At 44.5% G+C, this 22,941-nt stretch overlaps 1 protein-coding gene across 3 annotated transcripts in view; it reads right to left on the bottom strand.

Moving 5' to 3' along the window:
* SH3RF2 (SH3 domain containing ring finger 2) overlaps positions 1 to 21,124 on the bottom strand; it is a 120,331-nt gene extending 99,207 nt beyond the window's left edge. For all 3 annotated transcript variants that reach the window (XM_045823719.1, XM_045823728.1, XM_045823713.1), the window contains exons 1-2: positions 21,011 to 21,124; positions 19,489 to 19,972 (exon numbers count right to left, since the gene is read on the bottom strand). In XM_045823719.1, the coding sequence (XP_045679675.1) occupies positions 19,489 to 19,866 (378 nt within the window). In that variant the 5' untranslated portion in view covers positions 19,867 to 19,972; positions 21,011 to 21,124. The remainder of the gene's footprint in view (positions 1 to 19,488; positions 19,973 to 21,010) is intronic.
* Between the last annotated feature and the right edge of the window lie 1,817 nt (positions 21,125 to 22,941).

Genomic DNA, 22,941 nt, shown 5'->3' on the forward strand with positions numbered 1-22,941 from the left:
GCCTGTGATACTGGGCATTAAAGCCTTGAGTGTTTTTCTCCATTTTTTTTTTCCATAAGTAGGTCTTTTCTTTCAGTAAAATTCTAAATTCAAGGGCAAAAATTGTGCTTCCTGCTTCTTCACAACGTCCATGAAGTCTTGTTCTCACTGTGATTGTTCACACTGTAAATTTTTAACAAACGCTTGATAGCTTAATTTATCTGCTTGGCAACAGCATGTATATATTTACATACCTTTGGTCATGAACCCTTGATACAAAGTGTGTTCTAATGTGGATGGGTTATCTGGCTAGACCTGAGAAGCAAATTCAAGGACCTGTACGTTGCCTGTGACAGTTCTTTAAAATGTTTGTAATTAGAAAGTGAAAGAGAAATATATCTTCTTTATTAAAAATTCTAGGCATTATGAAATGTAAAAAGAAAAATGACCCCCTCATTTGCTCTCTCTTCTCTCGCACTTCCTGGTCAGGACAATCTCCGTCTGCAGCTTGATGTCTGTGCTCCTGGAGTTATACTACCCCACACTGTAGCCACCAGCTACCCATGACTGTTGAGCATTTAGAGTGTGGCAAGTCAAATTATAATGCGCTCTAAATAAGATAACACACACTGGATTTCAAAGACTTAGTATGAAAATAGAATGTAAAACATATCATTAATATTTTTATATGGATTACATGTTGAAATAATACTTTGCTATATTGGATTAAATCTCAATATTTTAAAAATTAACTTCAGCTTTCTCTTTGTTTAATGTGGCTACTCAAATTTTAAGTTAGATATGTGGCCCGTACTATATTTCTATTGGAAAAATGTGCTATTTTTTTCTATGCAGAAACAAACCCACATACACACGAACACACATATAAACAATTTTTAACAAAAAAATATATATCTAGTACATGCAGATATGCTCTGCAACTTTTTCATTTTGTTTTGAGCCGGTTGCCTGCACAGGAATCTTAAACAGTATTCAGCACAAACCAAGACTTCTGTCTCAACATCATTGTTCCAAATGGCAGATTTTCACCTAAAGTATAAAAGGTGAAGCATCCTTTTTCCTTTGAAGGGTCTTTGGGTCCCTGTTTATAGTTATTACTCCTATTTGTTCCATGAGTATCCACTTGTCATCTCTTCCTTTCCACCCACAAACTTCGGATTGTTCTGAGTGCCTTAACTATATCCCATCTTCCTTTCGTGTCCCTCTAGCCCCAGCATTTGACACAGTGTGAATGTAGAACATGTATTTTAATTCTCATGAACTAGAACCTCTGTCTAGAGGGTTCCCAATAGAGAAGAGTTTTCATTCAAGTCATTTCCACTGGTCCGAAAACAATGAAAACAATAGCTAACATGTACTGAGCATTTGCAGTGTGTCAAGCATTATTATAAACTCATTACACACATTGCCTTCCTTTCTGTTCACATCCCCATGATATAAGTGTTACTGCTTCCACTTTACTGTTGACACCTCCAAAATAGATCTCAAATATGGCCACTGCCACCATCATAATATCTCTTTGCTGTCCTCTCCTGTTAGGTCTCCCCAAGTCCACTTCGCCCTACCTAACCCTTCTCACCAAGGCAGCCAGAATGATCTTTAGAAAATATAAACTGGGTCATACCATTCCAATTTAAAATGTTTTGGTGGCTTCCCATTGTCCTTAAAAGCTGATTAGGTCCCTGCCCCCCTTACTTCTCCCTGTGACTCCTCCCCCATTCTTTACAAGGCCTGAAGTCCCATCCTCTGGTAGTTCCTCCTCTTCACCCCAGGACTTTTGCACAAGGTATTTCTTTTGTCTCAAATACTCTTGCCTGACTCTTTAGCTGGCTCACTGTGACTTATACTTCCCCTCCTCAGGGAAGTACATTTTTTGATTTCTTATTTTAATTATGTCTCCCTCCTCAAGAATAGGCCAGAGCTTTAAGGCCTTTTTCCTTCTAATTTCCAATCACTCTTTAAAATAATATACTGCTTTGTGTGTTTCACTACTTAACATCTCTGTTGAACGGGTAAATGATGCTTAGAGCGGTTCATGTAAACACCAATGATCTTAGTTAGTTCTTTTCAACTTTGAAAACCCCATAATGCCCAGTTGAATGCTCTCTGTGCAAAAGGCATTGTTGGCTGAAATGAATATAATTGAACTCCCACTTTCTTTTTCCTTCTCTTAGTTTAACAAGAGTTTAACAGTTTAGACTGCCATAGCCCTAGTCCAATATGGTGATAGCTCTAGATAGCAAAATAATGATTACCGAGAGTAGTTTTAGGATAAGTTTTAACCCAGTGTGTCAATCAACTCTGGGGCTGATGATGTAGCGCCACATAAACATGTGAACTCAAGCACTCTTTCCTTGATGGCTACTTCCAGAACCGGACACAATCTGAGGGTCAGCACCACTGACAAAACAGGGCAGTGCCATTTCTGGGAGGAAAAGAGAAAAATTGAGATGGAATAAAATAGGGTTTTTCGAGTTTTTGCATTTTGAACAGTCTTGTCAAAAATAACAAAAGCCTCAAAAATGAGTTTGCCCCTTCATTTAATTATTTGCAGAACATATACAAAAATGTCTTTCTCTTGGAGCATTTTTTTTTTGTGGGAATCACCTGGAGCCCTGAGGGGGATGGCTGAGAAGGATCCAGTCAAAACCGACAAGGGCGAGCCTCTACAACGTGCTCACCTCTCGTTTTGGCTGCAAATGGAACCTAACTGGAACTGTGGTTTTTGGATTTCCTGGTGATAGGGAGGTGCAACACTAAAATACCCAAAACACTTAAGGGAACTCCAAGGAATCAGAGCTGGGGGTGAGGGAATCGGGTTGCAGGAAGTCACTGGATGTCATTTCATCCAGCCCCCTGTCCTCAGGGGACAGGTGATGGTAGGAGGGGGTTTGGTGTTTCATCGGCCTGTCATGGAGTAGTTTTTCATTTATTAAAACAAATTCTCTTGTGCCATGTTTAAATGTATTGTGTTCCACTTGTTTTCAGAGTGGTTATAATACCTCCCAGTGCAAAGGTTTTGGTTGCTCACTTAGCCGGTCTCCGTCCTTTCCTTCTTTGGCACTCTTTTGTACTGGGATGAGGGGGAAGGTCTATGCCACATATAACCAGCCCTATAAAGTCCTTCATTTACCCATCCATCAATGCATACAGTATTTATTTTGTGCAAGATATAAAAAAAAACAAATGACTGATCAACACAGGGTCGTTGTTCTAATGGAACTGAGTCCAGCAGTGGAAACACGTAAGACAAACGTGCCAATAGAAGGAGATAAGAGTTATGATGAAGTATGGGCCAAGGGGCTTCCTGTCTTAGACAGCCTCTCTTCCTTCTTTTCTTGACTTCTTATTGTTTTTCTTTTATGATATTTTCTGAGATTTAATCTGGTGGTGGTGGTAGTGATACAGGCATCAGGCAAAACCGTGGGTGTGTAAGACTAAGACATATGAAGGCAGAACAAGGTAAGGGCCAGGTGAGTTTTGCTGCAAGAGCTGAAGAGGGAGACAGAATCTCAGAGGGACACTAACAGGTTTTTTAAAGAGGCGGCATTTGAACAGGGCCTTAAAAATTGTGAGAAAATATCTGATAGAAAATTTTGTGGAGTGATAAAGAGGTTGAATAAAGAAGTGGAAAGTCAGAGGATTCAGAGAAATAATAAGGCATTGGGAAGTTCTTTGAATTTTGGGGCCTATTTGCTTTTAACTGTCATGCATAAAAAAAGTTTAAAATTCCACAAATAAACCCATGATTTAAATGCAATCTTAATAAGACATTTGTCTACACAGAATCTCTTCTTTTGTGAACCATCTGTCCTTTAGTCCCTACTACCATATTTTTTTTCAGACCATAAGACACACCTAGGTTTTAGAGAAGGAAAATCGGGAAAAAATTTTGAAGCAAAAAATGTGGTAAAATATTTAATAACATAAATAACATAATACTTCACCAATGTAAATGTAAACAGAGCTCAACAGCAGCATTAACAACCATTATTCCTCCCAAATTATGGTGGTGGTGGGGTGCATCTTATAGTACAAAAAATACGGTAATTCTGCTCAGTCTTGGTGATGGGGATGGGGTTTGCCTTCACCTCTGCCCTGCCCTCTGCCTTTAGGGGTGGCCACGTGACTCAGCCCTGACCAATCAGAATAGTCCTTGTATCCCAACCACAGCAGTGCTTAGAGATGCACACAGGACCTAAGACAAGCTAGTTGGAGTCTCCTTGGCAGAGCCATCATGGAAGATACCCTCCGTTTCTCTAAGACCAGGAGCTTTAAGAGTGATGTAGGCTTGGCTGCCAGTATTTTTCTCCAAGACAGAACCTTCCTGAGAATGAAGCCCACAACAGCAGGCTGAGCTAAGAGACAGAGATACAGAATCCAGGTGACTGTGAACCCATAGATTTTGCCATGTCTCAGATCTACTCTTCAAATCCCCACGAAATTACCAATTCTCTAGTCACCTTCTTTCCCCTGCCTACTTTTGGGGGGGGGTGCTTAAGTCAATTTGATGAGGAATTCTACAAAGTACCACTAAAAAGTCCTCATTTATAGAATTGATAAACTGTGTTAACATAAGGGGAATTTTCTTGGATCAGTTGGAATTAAGTATTAATACAGATTGATGCTTCAGGCTAACATCGGCTTAACCAACTTTTCTTTCTTGCTGAACTGACGGCCTCAATCAGCGACTTCAGTTAAAATGATACAACCGCTGTGGTTATCACATGCGGCCGAGTGCATGTCCAGACTACTGTTTTTTTAGAGCAAAGCCTTCAAATTCCTTTAACTATTCACCCTGATTTTTTCTTATATTTTAGGAATTTGAGTCCTTTCATTCTTTGGAATCCTGAAATAGTTTCTTATCTGCACCTAGAATTCTGTGAGTGTTACTTCATGCACATCTGAAGTGTTCTCTCTCCTTGGCTTTCTCCCTCCCCAGCCCCCTCCCGCCAGGCCAGAAAGAGGCAGTGATAGTCTAGAGGAGTCAAAAAATGTGCTTTCTTGAGAAATAAGAAACTTCTAATGAGGGAACATGTCTGTATTTCTACCACCAAATGAGGGAGACTGTCACAAGTGACATGAAACGATGACATGCCCCTCAGGACTTTTCCCCACTACAAACTCCTCTGAACCACCACGAGGCACAAACAATGGTGCAGGAATGCAGTGGCCCCTGAAGAATCCTACTGTCTTCAAAAATGAATCAGTTGGCTCTCTTCATTTTATCTCTCTGGGCAACTTTGCGAGTCAAGCCGGGTGGTGCTTGCTGTAGGAGCATGTGTTAGCAAAGCAAATTCCAGCATCTGTGTAAAAACTCCCATCCATGCCTGCTGCTGGATATCATACCACCTGTGCACGCTCTTTGACAGGCTGCATTTTAACTTCCTGCACTGTCTTTTGCTGAAACTAAGGATTCTATTTGCCACCTTCATTGTCTGTTGGGCTCTTCTTGATCCCACTTTTGACCCTGCTAACGTGGGTCTTTAAATGCCAACAGCAATTTCATACCCTGTTACTATTCTTCCTACATAAGAATCTCACTTCATATTTCAGTAGACTTCCATTGGTAAAAATGCCAGCTTTCCATTGATCAGAAATATTACATCCCTCCCACACACACAAAAAGGAATTAGACAGCCACAAAGGTTAAACACAAGTGAGATGAGCCAGCCTGTCCATCTTTAAATGAGTTCAGGGAACAAATATTTTAAACATAAGGAAACTAGGGGCACATAGCACTTTAATGTCTTTTTTTTCATGAAAAAGCTCAAGTGTTTATTAAAAATTAAAAACATGGTAAATATTCTGTTAGTACTACACAGAAGTCAGGATATGAAACCAGGCCTCATTTGTTAAAGCTTTTGGATTCAGCCCAACATGTGTTTACTGAGGGTGAGGCACTGAACTTTGTGTTGAAAGAGAATTTCCTTTGGTTTTCTGGGGTGATAGAGCTGCAAGGATGAGAATTTGAGCTAGCTGTCCATTGCACGGCTTCTTGTGGTGCGCATTTGGGAACTGGATGCCCTGCATCTGAACCCCCTCTATGTGTCTGGGAACTCACCTACCTTGTGGACCTTGGTGGGTGGCAGAAACTGCCTCAAGAAGTTGTAAATGCCAGCTTTATCAATATTGCTTTCAGCCAGGGACTGAGGCATTGTCCATTACAGGGACCTGACTTGAACTTCATAGTGGCAGTGGTGACACAAAGAGGGGGCAGGGAAGACTTGTTTCAACCTCTGTGGGAAGGTGGTGGGGGCTGACACCAAGTGTTACCTCCCACTGCAGCCACAAGAGGGGACCCCAGGGAGGCCTCAGTGTGCCTGGCCAGCACTTGGTCATTTGAGGCATTGATCCTGACCAGGTGGTCTCAAGTCTAGCTTTGTATCCCTCCCAGAAATTCCGTGAACTACCTAATATCCTTTTTTTATTAATCCTGCTTCTTCTTAAACCTTTTTATGCAGTAGGTTCTATTGTGTGTGACTAAGAAATGTGGGGGATGCACCTTCTTCAATCAGATTCGTGGAGAATGTCATTTGCAATTGGAGCTTACAACACCTATATATGGGAAGGGTGGAGTTAGGGCAGAGGGGAGCCATCTGACAGGACAGTCTGAGTTCTCAGAGGCCCCGAGGGCAGCTTGAACTCTGAACTTCTCGTTCCATGAACCAACACACTCCCCTTTGGTCTGAGCTAGTCTGAGGTGGGTTTCTGTCACTTGTGACTAAACATCTGGCAAACACAATGAGAATGAATTAATATTATATACCAGGAATCTCAAAAAGATTCATCCCCTTGAATTAGTAACTGCTTTTCTACTCTTTGGAAATAATTTGACATGTTAAAAAAACTAAACTAAAATGGTGGTTGGGATTGAGCAAAGGGCTGCATAAGAAAGTGCTTCTAGAAAACAATAGTCATGAAGTTGGAGCCACCTTCTTCCAATTCCACGCTCAAATGTTTCGTGCCTTTTGCTTTATACTTGAAGGATTTTTCTTTTATAACCCCCTTAGTTTTATTCTATATCTCTCTGTGTAGCTTGTCCCTTTTCCTTTCCCCTGAGTCTGGAAACTGCTTTTTGAGGGGTGAGATTCTAGAATGCAAAGGAATCAGAGAGTCTGCTCAGCTGTGCATGTGTAGTGGGTACCATGTAATTCTGGAGGGATGAGATTTACACAGGTAACATGACTGGAGAAGAGTTTATTTCAATAATGCCACGCTAATAGATTAAGAAAGGCATGTGCTCTCTATCCTCTTTGCATAAGTGAGGCAGAGCCACTGTGCTTCAACATGAACCAGCACCACATGATGGTCAGGAACGTGGGCTTGGAGTCAGTCTACACAGAGACTTTGGGTAAGCTACTCAGTCCACCTGAACCTCAGTTTCCTTATCTGCAAAAGATTGAAGATGAGTCTGCACTGCTCTGTGGATTAAATAAGCTTTGCAGGGAAAATGTTTAGCACAGCCCCTTGAAGACTATAACTGTGGTAGCTATTCTTTAGAAAACCTTTAAATGTACATATATTTTTCTTAAAAAACATATGCAAGCACTTCTGTATCGTTTGCATTTCTGCAAAATGGGAAAAGGACAAACGTTACAGTTGAGACGATGGGATCTGGAGACTTGGAGATGCTGAGACTTTTCCTATAACCACAGTCACTGCTAACGTTTGTTAACCACCCAGGTGTCTTTCATGTCACACGGTTGCTTCTCAGCTAAGACAGGATTAGAAGCTGACTTTCCTGAATTTCAGGCTCTATTTTCCCCACCCTTAATGGGCCATTTTGCCTATCCAGATGACAGGTTTCTGAAAGAAATGGGGCATTGATATTTTGCTCTGACTCTGTTTACGTTTCAGGAAAAGCAGGCAAGTTCTGGTTCAGAGCTGGTCATGTCCCCCTCTCCAGGTACTCCTCTCTGGCACGTTGCTTCTTCCATCAGCTTACCTTCCTTCCCCCCTCCTTCCTTCTTGGGTTTGGTTGCCCTGTCTAGATTTTAATGGGTCTTTTCTGCTTTTCTCCTGCCCTGCCCTCCTTTTTACTCTGACTCCATTTCCCCCTCTTTAGTCACCTAGACTCACTTGTACTACTTAAATCCTGAAGTATCTGACCAAGTGGCACCCAGCTAAGACAGCATTATCATTGCACAGAATTGGACTGGCTACAGATTACATCATACCCTGGAAGTTTATCAATAGCATTAGAATAGTGGTGTTGGTGCCAATGGGAACTGACCAGTAGTGGCAGATAGTGCAGGACTCCACGAGGCTCCAAGGGAACAATGTGTTTATCTTAACCCTGACTGATCTGGTTAAGAGCCCAGACTTTGGATGCAGACAGACTGGGTTCAAATCCTAGCTCTGCTACTTCCTAGGAGTTTCCTCATCTGCAAAGTGAAATAATACCTCCAAGGTTTGTTGGGCCCTGGCTGGTGTGGCTCAGTGGACTGATCGCTGGCCTGTGAAGCAAAGGGTTTGTTGGGAAGATTCAAGGAGACCTGGCTTACTTCACTCAGTGTCTGGAACTTGGTGTGTGCTATGTGACACTCGTAGTTATTAGGGTGTTGATTAATCACTGTGTCCACTTCCTCTCCTCTCTGGCTCCCCTCTTTCCTGGCCCCACCCTCCTTGCCCAAGCAATCAGGACAAGCACACCATGTGATGAAGTTTGTTTGATTCTTGGGATAGCAAGTGGAATAGTGAAGTTAGGAAATTCAGGACACGTCTTAACCACAAAGGATTATGGGGGAAAATCCTAGTGTTTCAAAACTTCAGGAAACAAAAACAAAACAATAAAAACGTTTAATTACAAATTCTTTCCCAATAAAGGGAAATAAAAGAAGGAGATGGGAAATGTTCTTTTTCTTAAAATGCAGGCTCCTGCGTTCTGGATCCTTTTTATAATCTCCTAGGAGGAAGAGAGTGCTGACTTCTTCTATTCTTCAGTCATCCTGTTCCTCTTTCCTTCAGGCACGGAGCTGATCTACTTAGACTCCCTCATCCACGGGAATTCACCACTCCAAGGAGAAATCCGAGGTCCGGAAGATCATCTCTCCTGCTTCTCCAGGCAGCTAGGAAGGCAAGCGTTCTCTTCCGCCCCTCCACATCGCTCTACCAGCCCTGCTCATTAAGCAGAAGTCCCAAGCAAGATTTACTGCAGCCTCGTCTTCCCCCTATCCAGGCAGCCTGTTAACATCACAGCCGCACACCCTTCCTGAAGACAGCTCTGCAGGGTTCTACTCCTGCTCCGTGGCCGCTGACTCTGCTGCATTGCCTTGGCAACCAATTAAAATACTTCTTTGTGTGTGGCGATATCATCCTGAATTCTGCAAAACCAGGGCAACCTGCTCGGAGGGCTGCAGCCTGCCAGTCAGTTGGTGTTCTGCATTCTGGTTTGACTTCTTTTTCTCACCTCCCAATTACCTCTGAATCCCCTGCGAGCACCTACATGCCATTCCCGACACACCTGGCATTAAGTCAAGAAACACCTTTGTCAATAGGACAGGGGCTGGAAGGGATCCTGGGGACAAAATGGCTGGTATGTTTCCTTTCCTCTAGCCTCAGGAAAGACACCAGGAGCTCCTCAGCCATGAAGCTGAGGAATCTAACTACAGTTTCTTATGATAGAGTAAACATTATGCATTCAGTAATTAAATATTTATTGACTGCTGGTTGCATTTCAGGGACTGTGACAGGTACAGAGGAGAAAAGACACCTCCTTTACCTCGTGGAGCTTGTGTGTGCTGTGGAGGTCACCCAGTAGGACGGGGACTCTGGGGCCCAGAAGAGGAACTATGGGCCCCAGCTTGGGATTTGGGACAGAGGGCTGACTTCCTGGAGGACTGAAGGCTACATTGAGACCTGAGGACGGGCTGACATCAGCCGCGTGGGCTGGTTTCCCAATTAGGTGGATGGTTTCATTCGTGCCTTCTCTAACTCGGGCAGTTTGGCTGACACCCTCCACTGGGGCCCTTTGCTGCGGGCACCCCTGGGGCTGTTTGCCTTATTTCTCCTGTCTCCAGGCTCAAGTTTTCCTGCTAGCCTTTCAGGGAAGGGTAACGGTGAATGATTCAAGTTCTCTCGCCTCTTCTCTCGGCTTTCCGTGTTGTGTGTGGGAATGGCAGCTGACAGACACATTTTCCAAAACGAGCAGCCTCGGGACCAGGATGCCAGGAACCCCCCACCCCACCCAGTGTACGTGCCTCTCCGTGCACCAAGTCTGCAGTCCTCTGAGTCGTGGGTTTCTGTGAATGCCCGGGTGATGAGGACTCAGACTACCTGCATTTTTAATAACTACAACCTCCATAACTTTCCCAAGCACAAATACAGGAATGTCAAATTTTGATCTGTAACCATTTTCTTATATGCACATTATTGAGCACAAACCTCTTCTGTGTAAAAAAGAAAGTAGCATCCATCTCGGTGGGCTGTGGAAGGAGTTAAGTGAGATTCTGCAGCTAAAAATGTTTTACCTAGTGCTCGACACACAGTAAGTCCTTTGTTGAAGATTTATGGAGTGCATCATAATTGCTAGTTTCCATGGCTGTCTCCCCAAAGACCATTAGTGCTTTGAGGGCAAGGACCATATATTACTTGCTTCTGTTCTTCACTGGAACTCAGCAAAGGGCCTTACCCATAAAACGTATCCTGCACATGTCCGATGAATGAATGAGATGCGGAATTTAAAATAACAATGCCCCACATTTATTGTTACTGAGTCTGTAATGTCATGCCCTGTGCTGGGAACTTCACAAGAGTTACTTTGATTTTTCCGCCCCACAATGCCATGATCACTGTCAGCCCCGTGTTCACAGTGCAGTGAAATGCAGTCCAGCGGCAGTCAGCGTTCAATGACTGTATAAGGTGAGCCCACCTGGGTGAGCGCAAGCAGCCAGCGAACCTTTACCAGGGGCTTGCTTTGCCTGGGCCCTGTGTTAAGCACTTTGCAGGTATCGCCTCATTAAATCCTCCCAGTGCCCCTATCAGGTGACATTACTATTTCCATTTTATAGCAATGATGTCCACAGTTTCGACATAACTTCCCGAAAGCACACAGCCAGGACACATGAATGGACAGCTTTTATTCTGAATCACAGCATTGCCTTGTTTACTTATATCATTGGAAGGCTAAGGTCAGAAGCAGCAGAAAACTGGAACATGTATTTTAAATATGATACCAGAACACTATTCTTGTTATTCAGAAAGAAGTTTGGTACCAGGGGTCAGTGGGGGGAAGGTACTGTTTAATGGGTGCAGAGAACCAGTATGGGAGGATGAAAAAGGTCTGGAGATGGATAGTGGTGATGATTGCACAACAGTGTAAATGCACTTAATGCTACTGAACTGTACACATAGAAATGACTAAAGTGGCAAGCGTTATGGGTATTTCGTGTGTATGTGATGTAGGTTTGACAGCATGAGAGGTCCAGGACCACGCTCCTACCTGAAATGCTCCTACCTTCCCTTCACAGAGGAGGCCAGGTCAATTTACCTCCTAATTCAGCAGCAAAATCTTTTAGAGACTCTTCCTTTTTGTCACTGGTATCCCTGTGATTAAGTGTCAAGTAACTCAGTATAAAATATTTCCCCAAGATAAAAGGAGAACGTGACGTCTGTGGTGTGTGACGCAGGAGATTAGCCACATACAGAGTGGCATTTCTTGCCTTCTGAGAGCTAGCAACTCATGAGCTAAGTGGTTTTGCACCTGGCCCACTGTGTCTCCAGGAGAGTACTACTTGTCACGAAAGTTAAAGGTATTTAATAGAGTAAACCACATCTAGAATATTTCAGTCAACATATGACTTTATGCCTCATATAATGTGTGGCTCTTTCCTCCCCTGGCTCTGTAATGGCCTGACCCAGGGAGAGATTATTTCTGTATCACACAGAGTCACTCTACCGTTCCATGAAATGCACCATTTATTTATTCACCTATTCCAAACATATCTGAGGTTCCAAATATGAGCCAAGATATAGGCTGGGTGCTCTGAGCATAGTTATTAAGAGATAACACAAGTTGTCTTGCTCCCCTTGTGCTTGAGAAAAAGATCAGAGGAATGAGAGAGCTCTGGGGTGAATGAACTCAGCTACTCATTCAGTCCTGGACTCTGTCTGGGCCCAAGAGCATCCCTGGTATGAGCTTTCAATGGTGTGAGCTTTCAGGTCAGAACCTAGCACAGAGTAAGTACTTACGAGCAGCCATTGAGTGCCCTGACTTCTGGGCTGGGGATCTGTAGTTGTGTGACCCTGGGGGCTGACCCAGACCCTGGTGGCAAGAAGCTGCTCATGCAGAATGGACTCGTCTTTCCTTGCCTGTGTCTTACCACTTACTTTGGAATGACTGGCTGGTGTTCCTGTGTGTTAGGGTTATCAGAAAACCAGCCATTTTAATGGAAAACAATGACTGCCTGCCAGTGAAGCAGAGACCGCTCCTCAGTGACCTGGTGAGCTCAGCCATCATCCGCTTGGAGCAGAGATACCTTGCGTGGCTGCATTGAATCCATCAGAGAGATATAGTCACCAGCCATGTGATGACATGTAACCAGGTTGGCTGTGGAAAGACTTTACTACAGAGTAACTGACATGGGCCTTCCTATTGGTGGTTTTGAAGCAAGTATCCAGTCACCAGTCTCTTCTCCATCTGTGTTTCTCCCTCTCCCCCAACTTTCATTCCATTTGAGGTATCCTATCTTGCCTTTCCTAGCACCCATGTGTCCAGAATAGACCCCGCCTTCTCACCCTCTGGCCATGTCCTTCCTGGCCATTAAAACCTGTAGGTCTTTAGGAAGCTTCTTTTTATTGGCTAAGCTTCATTCTCTCAAACTGAACTACCTTAATGCCTGACATGTTCATAAACCATCATTTCTTTAGCCTAAGACTTCTTTGTATTAATGAACTTTAGTTAGTTGCAATTAGTTAGTACATACAAAAATGCACTCTTCTTAAGTGTACAGTTCGATGAATTTAAACAAGCGCATGTACCATCACATAAAATATTTGCATTATCCCCCTCAAAACTACAGAGTTTTGCCATTTCTGGAATTTTGTATAAATGGAATCAGACAATATGTACTCCTTAGTAAGGCACTCCTTTTTTCATGTTAATGCCTCTAAACTTGGATATATCTCACAGTGAATTCTAACATGGCAGTGTTTTTTTCCCCATAAGAGCTATAACTAAATAATACGTGTTACAATGGACTATATCTTTAACTCGGGGATATATATATATATTACGCATGTGTGTGTACATGCATATATGTATACATACAAAGATGTACATGGACTGGCTGTTTTGCCATTAGACAGAAGCACTGGCAAGGTGAGAATCTTGACCTTGCTGTGTAGATTCCCGCAGGGCCATGGCTGGATACTACTGATAGGAGCTAAATAAATACCTATCAAAACGTGCTGATAGGAGTTTCAAACAGTTTTCCAAAAGTATCTTCTAATAGCAAGCACTCGCTTAAAACTCTTCTTGGAATGAGTCAATTGACTATTGTAATAGCCAATACAACCCAGTTGTAACTAGAACAGGGGTTCTCTTTGGGCACTCAGCTATCTCTGCATTAGTACAAGACAGCATTTCTCAAAATTTGTTCCATGGAAAACTAATATCTAATATCACTAAACATGCTACTAAAAGGGGGAAGGGGATATGACTGTCGTGGAAATTTGGGAAACTTCCCTTCTTATACTATATCGCCCAGACATTCACAATCTGTGCTAACAGTTCTGAAAAGTCCTGCAGCAGCAGAAAAAAAGAAATTTAGCTCTGTTTTAATCTCAGGTTTACTCAGTCATGAAGCGCTATGAAATATTCATTAATGGCTTATAGTATACACTTTGTGAAAGACTGGTCTAATATATAAGCATGAGTTAAAAGTAAGAAAGGGGGAAGGTACAGACATCGAAGAGCACTGTATTTGAGCTGGTCCCAGCTGAGCCCAAAGCTAGGTAATGGCATCTGGAAGGGGAAGATGAGGATGCTCTTCTCGAGTCAAGGGCTAAACAAGCACTTTTTCTTATTCTATAGTAGCTTTAGAGTATGAAGGGACATGTGGCAGGACAACCTTTTATAAGAGGAATTGAAAAGGATACAAAAATATGCATTGTCTACTTCCTTAGGTGACCTGCCCCCAGTGTACGTGGGAATAAGATAATTGAGGTTGAGTAAGGAGAACCGTCTGCCCTACCCATCTGACTGGTCCATCCCACGAGGTATAATCTTTAGTGTTTGTCCACTCTTTGGCCAGACACCTTTGACTGATGAGAATGCTGAAGCAGGGAACAGAATGGCTTGCTAAAACAGAGAGGAGCCCGTGTGCAGGGATTACCCCAATCACTTCAATGATGGCCGAGTCCTTCCAGAAAACGCATTGACCCAACACCCACAGAGATGAAAGGACATCAGTGGGCTGGGTGAAACTCAGGCAGAGATGATGCGAAAGGTACAAGAGCTTCCTTTTACAAAATAGTTTAGACATTATCCATCATACATCAAAATTGACTTTTGCCCTCTGGTATACATTTCTATAAATTTTAACACACATATAGATTCACTTAACTGCCACCACAATTAAGGTACAGAATAGTTCCATCACCCTATAAATCTCCCTTAAGTTATCCCTTTGTATTACGTCTTCTCCCAACTCATAACTCCTGGCAACCACGGAAACCACTGTTTTCCATCACTGTACTTTGGTCTTTTTGAGAATTGCCTTTACTTTTGCTATCCTCTTTCCTTAATTTTGAAATGGAGGTCTCTGCATGTTTATAAGTGAGTGCCATGAACTCTAGACCCAATGGCAGCTGACTTTCTCCTCTATTGTTATTGCTTTGTTATTTGCTGTTGTTGATGCTTATTGGCATCCATTATGTACCAGGCACTTGTACTAAGCTTTTTACAGACATTGTCTCATTATAGCCTGATAAGATATGTACGCCATTGTTATTTCCATTATACAAATGTGGAAAGTGAAGGTCGGTGAGCTTAAGTGACTTGCCTAAGGCCTCACAGCTAACAATTAATTGAATCCCAGCACAAACCCAGCTCTATTTGACCACAATCCTTAAACATCATAGTAAGGAATAAACAGGAGATAATTGTAACTCGGAAGGAAGTACATCATGAGACACTGGGCAGGGCCAATTTGGGGCCATGTGGTTTTTAAAAAGGTTTGCAAATGTGTGTGAAGCTGGAGAACCATCTGTACTGCCTGACTTCTCCACCCCAGTGCCTGCCTTTAGGTCTTCCTCCACCTGCCTCGTGTAGTCCTTGCCTGACCCAGGTGGCACCTGCCTGCTGTTTCCAGGTGCTTTGGGTGGTTTCAGTCCCCTTACAAGTGTAGCAAAAACCACCGCTGGTGTCACAGCTCTGTCACAGGACACAGCAGCTGAGACTCAGAAATGGGGCTGGATGCCTTCTGGTTTCTGCCCAGCCTCAATTCCCCCAAGTGCTGTCTGACCTCATTTTTCCCCCTTGGTTGCTTGCAACACCAGCTTAAAAGGTTCTGGGACACAGCCACCTGGTCTGTGTGCTGGAGGTGGCAGGTGTGTTCTCGCTGAGATAGGGCAAGTGAGATAGGAATGTGTGTGGTTGGCAAAGAAGGGAGAAAGTCTGGCCCTGCAAGACCCAGGGCGGCAACGATTGTGTTGGGGACAGTGTGAAACAAAGGAAGGGAACGATAAAAGTTAATGAACAGTGAGGGATGCTGGGAAGGGGACCAGGTTCTTGCCCTGCATATGCTGTTCCTTTGAGCTTGCTCTTTGGGGAAGTGTAGTTGGCTAGCAAGTTTCCTCCTAGAATCAACTGCCAGGAAGAATCACGCATCTGAATCATGGCCATGGATCATTTGGAGACAAAACAAGCCAGAAATTAGGGTACCAAGGACCATCTCTGGAAGACACCTAATTAACAATTAAGGGGGGGGTGAAAGAGGGCATGTAATTTAGAGTGGAAAGTGTTGAGTCACTTCAATAACAATAACAGGTAACATTTATTGAGTACTTAATCTGAGCCAATCACTGTGCTAAGAGCTAATTGATATGAATCATCTCACTTATTTCTCACAACAACCTTCTGAAGCAGGCATTACAATTACCTCCAGTTTACAGACGGAGAATTGGCGGCCCCGAGGTTTAAGCAACTCACTCAAAGTATACAACCACTGAGGAGCAGCAGCAAGGTTTGAATACTGATGTTTTTTGAACCAAAGTTCTCAAGTACTTAGCTGTGTTGCTTTGCTGCCCATCTTAATTCAGAAATACTATGAAAGGGTAACAACGAGGAGGAAAGGAGACCCTTTTTTCCTTACTCAGGAGCCCATCATTTTCTCAAAAGCTTGCAAAGCTCCTTTGGCTTGCTGACAGTCTGGGAGGGAGTAAAAAGTGGTGGGATGTACAGTCAGGGGCCCCCAGGAGTTTGTTGATCTTATTGCTGGTTTGAAATAATCGCATGCTGTAGAAACCTACAGCCATTTCTCAAGTTTTCTTTTTACACAATAGGCTTGGGAGAGTTTTAGGCAGGTAGGCACAATGGGCTTTTTTTTTCTCTGTTGGGCTGGCATCGTGAAGTGTGACTACTGGTTCCACCCCAGCATGCTGGTTGGCACAGGGAGCACCAGGCCTCTTTGAGCCAACAGAAAGACCTCGATAAGCTTGTTCATTAGAGGAGCCTCTGGGAGCAAGACAGACTTTTGACTTAAACAGCTCATGGACGGGAAGTTAAATGAACTCTCTCAGACTGCCAGGTTCACATCAAGTCCTCTGAGGGAGGTGTTTTACAAAATGGTACCCTGCGACAACAGGTTATTTAACGTTTCCTTAGAGGAGTACTTGGTACTTAGTATTACCCTGGCCTGGGCTCATCATAGACTCAAGTCCAATGATAAATACCTATTATATTCTCCAGCAAGGACTATCACTCCTTCTGCATTTTGTAGAATGCCTCATGCACAGCAGGGCAAATAAACAGTCAATAATAATGTTTACAATGATAATGATCTTCCAAATGCCTTTCATCTATGGATCGGGCAGAGTGCCTTGCAAACACTAATTAGTTAAGCCTCGTGGGGACTCTCTGATTTTACATTTTCCCATTTTACAGAAATTTAAATTGAGACCCAGCAAACTTAAGTGGCTTGCCCGAAGTCATACAGCAAGTTTAAATTAATGATAATGATGATGCATTGCATTTCCTGTAATGCATATGCATTACATAGCAAATGTTTTCTAAGGTGATACAAGCACATTGCAGAGATAATTTTCACAGTCTCCAGGAAGGTGGGTAGTGACTATTATTCACTGTTGACTAGATTGGGTAAACTGAGGCTAAGAGGGCCAGTGAATTTGACTCAGGATGCAAATCCTCTCTGCTGACTCTCAGAACAGAGGGTGACAACTGGGACCACTCTCAATTTCTACACTGCATGAATGCTTTTGCACTTACAGCAAAGATAGCTATATTTTGGGAGTAGAACAGGTTGCGGAATGTCAGCCATGTTTACATAGATCCAGGAAGAGTTTGTTCATGTTCCCATTGAGAGAGGCTAAAGGGATGAGATGAGGCACTTCAAGAAAGGGAGGCTCAGCAAACGAAGGAAACGGGGGTGGGCAGGGGTGGCCACCAGCTCTGCTTTCTTACATCTTTAGGAAAGCAGGAGCCCTCAGCAGCTTGGTTCTGTGTTCCAGCCTCATGGGCAGGACGTAGTCCAGTGAGCCTCGGGGGATGGGCCACCCCTGGCACCTGGGTCTGATGTTACAAGTCCCTGTGAAAGAGTTCCAGGGACATGCAGTATCTTAACAGCAGTCGCTCACATATCCCCACACCTTCCTCTGCCAGGAGCGGCCTGGAATCCTCTAGGGTTCAAAGACTTGGTTGCTATGGATCCATTATAGCTACCTTCTCTTAGCCACATAGAAAAAGATGAAAACGTGAACAAAAACATTCAAAAGCGGTAAGGGACTTGCCTCCTCCCAGTCTGGCAACCCTTTCTCAGTGAGGAATGATACTCTACCAAGAGGCAAGTCAGACTCTGCAGAGTTGGGGAGGGGAGAGGTTGCTGGGTCTTAGGAATTCAAAGGGAGATTTGCTGGCAGGACACAGAGCCCATTCTCTACAAGATTCTTTACAAACAAGACGCATCTGAGAGAGGCTTGCTCCCCACCTGCCTTTTCCAAGCCTGTGGATTCTGACTGTTGGCTAGACCTAATAGGGAGACTTGAAGAAGGGCTCCAAGCCCTTTCCTGGAATGTGTTTCACACACACCAGCACAATGGCAATAAAGTCTGCAGTGACAAAATCACCAATGCCCATTTCTTCCTGCCCTTGTTTTTGAACGTTTTCATGCCCCCATATTGCACGGCCAGCTTGAAGGTGCAGAGAAGCAAAGGAGGGGTGGGCTCTTGCAAGAAATATTTTAGAAAATTGTCCTGAATGAACACACATCATAAGCCTATTCTCCTCCGTTGGGAAGAAATCCAACAGACCCTCCCACCCACTGTCACTCTTCATGGGCAGAGAGTCCCAGGACACTGCTTGCCAGTATTAGAGCCCACGTTATTCACAGAATGCAGTTTGACTGTCTAAGTATGCCAATGGCTCAGGCCACAGCTTGCCATGTTCACTTTGGCACACTGACTCCTGGGGTGACAGTGCAAATAATCCCGCTGGACTCTCAAGGACCACTTCCTTACCGAGAGATGTGGCCTTACACAGTTTCTCCCAACAAGACTCATGGCCAGGTTGGACACAGTCCTCAGGGTACACTTGCACGGCTAGGCAGAGTGGTCCGCACTGTCCTGAACACCAAAAGCACTGCTGGGTAGCGTCCTATATGGCTCTACTGGGTATGTTCATTTTGCTATTGCAGCTGCTGAGGTGCGTTTTGTGTGTTTTACTCACTTTGCAAGGTAAGACACATGTGCTGTACTTTGCAGCCCAACCTTTCCCATCAGTCCACCCACATATATGCTTCCCTCCTGCTTGACCTCTGGGGGTCAAGTCTCTTGATAGCTTAGAATGGATTGTGAACGAACATTGTCATAATAGCCCTTTATGACTAGGGTCGGCGCAGGGGTGGGAAAATGGATTCGGGTAAAATGCAAACAAAACTGGACGTTTGGGAATTTCTCAGAGACCCCCAAAGCAACAAGCAGTTGAATTTGTTTTCTCTCTCGTTCCCCTCCTTCATGCATGTTCTGTGTACTGGGATGGCCTCAGAGCAACAGAAGTGAAAGACCAAAAATATAACCAAGCAGGCTTCCTTATCCAACCACCTTTTGCACAAGAAACGGGGGTGCTTTAGCAATCCCAGTAATCCCAGGAAGGGTTAGATAGGCTTAGGGCTCCACCGCAGAAATCTGTCTTCGGGGAGCCCTGGCAACACCTCTTTGCAACTGAAACTGAAAGAGATAAATCCGAACCGCTGGCATACACAAATCCCACCTCCAAGTGTACATGAGATGAACAAATGAGATCTTTCTTACCCCATCCATGTGGATTCTGATATTAGGCACGAGCCGGAAAGAGCCGGACTGCAGAGCTCTGGGGTTAGTCCTGCTTTTCCTGCCGTCCTGCAAGGTCAGCAGGCCGGGCCTGCGGAAGGAGCCCCCTCTCACGGAGCTCTGCCCGGAACGCACGCCATCCAGGAGGCGCACGAGCAGCAGGTTGGCCGGCAGCGCCTCGATGCTGCAAAACACCGGGGTCCTGCACTCGGGGCACCTCAGCTCCTTGCGGGCCTTGAAAATCCTCTGGAGACATGGTTTGCAGAAGGTGTGCTGGCAAGGGAGGACCTTAGCTGTGACGTCGAGCTTTTCAAAGCACACGGGGCACTCCAGAAGATCAAGTAACGTCAGGTCATCCATCTTATTTTAAAACCCAGGTCCTGACCCAGAGGGGCAGAGTCCGCATGGTAGAGTCAGCTGAGCTGCGGAGGCAGAGCCGTTCTCTTGAGAGTGTCAAAATTCCTGCCTGTTTGAAGGAGAAAGGCAGAGAGGGGGACAAAATGTGACTGCTCTGAGAGATATCCACCTACGGGGAGGCAGTGCCTCATAAAGCAGTTCACAAGGACTTTGTGCCAGCACTCGAGTTTCAGATGACTCATTCTGATTCAGTGCTAGCAGGTAGAAGTCCTGACTCCTGCCTGCGGGAGGATCCGACGGAGCAGTCAGCACTGCCACGACTTATTATTCATTACCTCTCCAGGAGCAAGGCAAGAGCAGGGAGGCCAAACGAGCCTGTTGAGGTGGCATACCCCCTCCGGCTCCCAGCCAGGGCTCCAAAGGGGTCCTTTACCCCTCCAGATGGCCAGTCTCAATTCCTAAATCAAAGTGTCCTCAGAATGCTGATCTCTCTCCCTCCCACCCCAGGTTTATCATCTGCAGCACATGCCGCATGAGTTTACCTGGGTAAGTTTATCTGAATCTCCTGCAGATGTGGAAATATTTCCTTCACCACGCACCTCCCCCCCTTCATTTTGTTCTAGCAAGATAGAAGGAGAGCTCCTACTAGAAACCCATTTGCAAAGACAGAGACAATAGCCTCAGAGACAATCTTCCTCCCACAAGATAAAGTCAAGCAGCCTGTTTAGTTACGTTGACAATTGTTTTCAGTTTCAACTGAAGCAGATAGGAATTCTAGATTGTGCAAATACCAAGACGGAGGCAGTAGACAGGTGTGTGTGTGTGTGTGTGTGTGTGTGTGTGGTGTGTGGTGTGTGTGTGTGTGTGTTGGGGGGGGTGGGGGCAGTCCTGTTCCAGAAAGTTTCCTTTTGGATGTCTGAAAAGAAGTCTCCAGTTTAGAAAAGTCTCCTGGGAATAGGTCAACTGTCCCCTACACCTGCCGAGGCTTGGGTGAAGGCAGCAGCTGGGGAGGTTCGGCAGGAGGGTGGATGGCCCCACTGGGAAGCCAAGCACTCCTGGCACACCAGGGTGAGAGATGGCGCCTCGCTTTCCTGACACAACTCTGCCAAGGTGTCAGCGCTGGGGAGGCGTGGGGTGGGCCACTAACCTTGAGCTTGTAACCCTGGCTCAGCACGACCCTCTGCTCTGCTCGGCCGGGCTCCCTCTGCCTTGCTTCCTTCTCAGAGCGGCACTGCCGCGGCGCTGCGGCTGCTTTGAAAACTTTAACAACTCCGAGGGAGTCTTACTCATTTCAAGGGATCGCCTTACCCAGCCCTGTTAACCCTTTCGCCACTGGGAGGCCAGCAGCTTTTCGCAGGAGGTTTTCTTTGGGTTTACCCTCTGCGACTGATGTTTCCTGTATGTAACTGAGTTGATTTCTCGGAAAAGATTCTAAAGAGCAAAATATAAGTCAGCCCCGCAGGCCAAGTATTTACAGTTTATATTTTCACCTTTCTCAATTTCTCTCCCATCTAACAGGTTGAAACACGTTCAGCTGTAAACATGTGAAGGAGACTGTTTATTTTAAACCTTTGTAAGGATTTCTTGAAAAGGTCAGCCACATTCACGGTGGCTATGATAACACAGACAAGCTGGTCACCAATAAAGTACTGCTCTTTAAAAATAATAGTCAGTCCTAGAATTTAGAGATCTGAGAGGGACTTTAGGGACCTTTTTGTTCAATCTTTTTCAACTAAGAAAAGTGTCATGGTAATACATACACATCCTTGAAAACTCACAAAAGGGCTTTAAAAATAAAAGAAAAAGCAACAAACCCAGTTCTCCCCCTGCCCGCTGCCTCCTGCCTGGAGACTTTTCATAGCCCCATCTAATGCTTATACTTCTATTTCTTGATTTGTCAATAATATATTTCATGGAAAGTCACAAAGATGATTTAATAAATTATAACAATATTTATTATTGGCCCTATCTGTGCCAAGCACTGTCCTAATTACTTCACCTCTAGTAACTCATTTCATCCTTTTAACAACCTGATGATACACTACTCTCTTCTTTACCCTCATTTTACAAAGGAGGAACTAAGATTCAATACTAAGATTCAATAACTCATCCCAGGAGTCACAGCGAGTGGGAGGCAGGTGGACCTGCTCCTAACTACTATGTCTGGTGGTGATATCGCTTTAAGGGGAGGAGAGCTATCTGAAGGGAGCTAAACCTCCTCTGATATGGCAGGAAGTCAAAAGATATGACCCAAATTGGCCAGTCAACTTTTATAGAGGAGGCACTTGTGCCCAGAGAGATCAAGAGATTCTGAAGTTGCCCAGTGAATTAAGGGCAGAACTGGGACTAGAAACTGGCTGTTGTGGTGTTGTTTTTTTTTAAAACTGTATCTTCCCTCTCAACATAAGGGTGGCGTATCTTCATTAGGTGGAAAGCACTCAGGTATACCTCCTTGGCAAATCTATAGAGGAGAATAAGAGGCCTGAGAAAAGTTTGTGATGGTTCGCATGTTTCTGAGTTCTTCCGTATCAGCTCTGAAAAAGGAAACACGCTGGAGCTCAAGACAGGGGAACGCTTTAGGATGGAGCGAGTCAGAGGCCTCGGTTGGGAACTTGTCAACTCTGGAGACGATTTTCAACTCTTTGTTTTTTAAACCTCCCTTGTGTGGAGGGTGTTTGAGCTTTAACAATATCACATCCCATTATGTTTCCCGTCTCCTTCACTTTTTTAGATTCCGTGCTCCTCAGGAAGCTTCTTGCAGTCTGAGGCCCTTGGCTGTCCCTTACTTGGGTGGGCAACAGCTTCCCTCCTCTCCCCTCTTGTTCTTTTTTTTAAGATTTTATTTATTTTTTGTTAAAGACGAGGACGGGAGGAAGAAAGAGAGGGACAGAAACATCAATGTGTGGTTGCCTCTCACACACCCCTTACTGGGGACCTGGCCTGCAACCCAGACATGTGGCCTGACTGGGAATTGAACCAGCAACCCTTTACTTTGCAGGCCTGTGCTCAATCCGCTGAGCCACACCAGCCAGGGCTTCCCTCTCATTCTTAAACACACACCCTTAGATGTCCAAATCT

The sequence above is a fragment of the Phyllostomus hastatus genome, unplaced genomic scaffold (genome assembly GCF_019186645.2).
Source record: "Phyllostomus hastatus isolate PE091 unplaced genomic scaffold, TTU_PhHast_1.1 phas_contig_150, whole genome shotgun sequence".
Classification (NCBI taxonomy): Eukaryota; Metazoa; Chordata; class Mammalia; order Chiroptera; family Phyllostomidae; genus Phyllostomus; species Phyllostomus hastatus.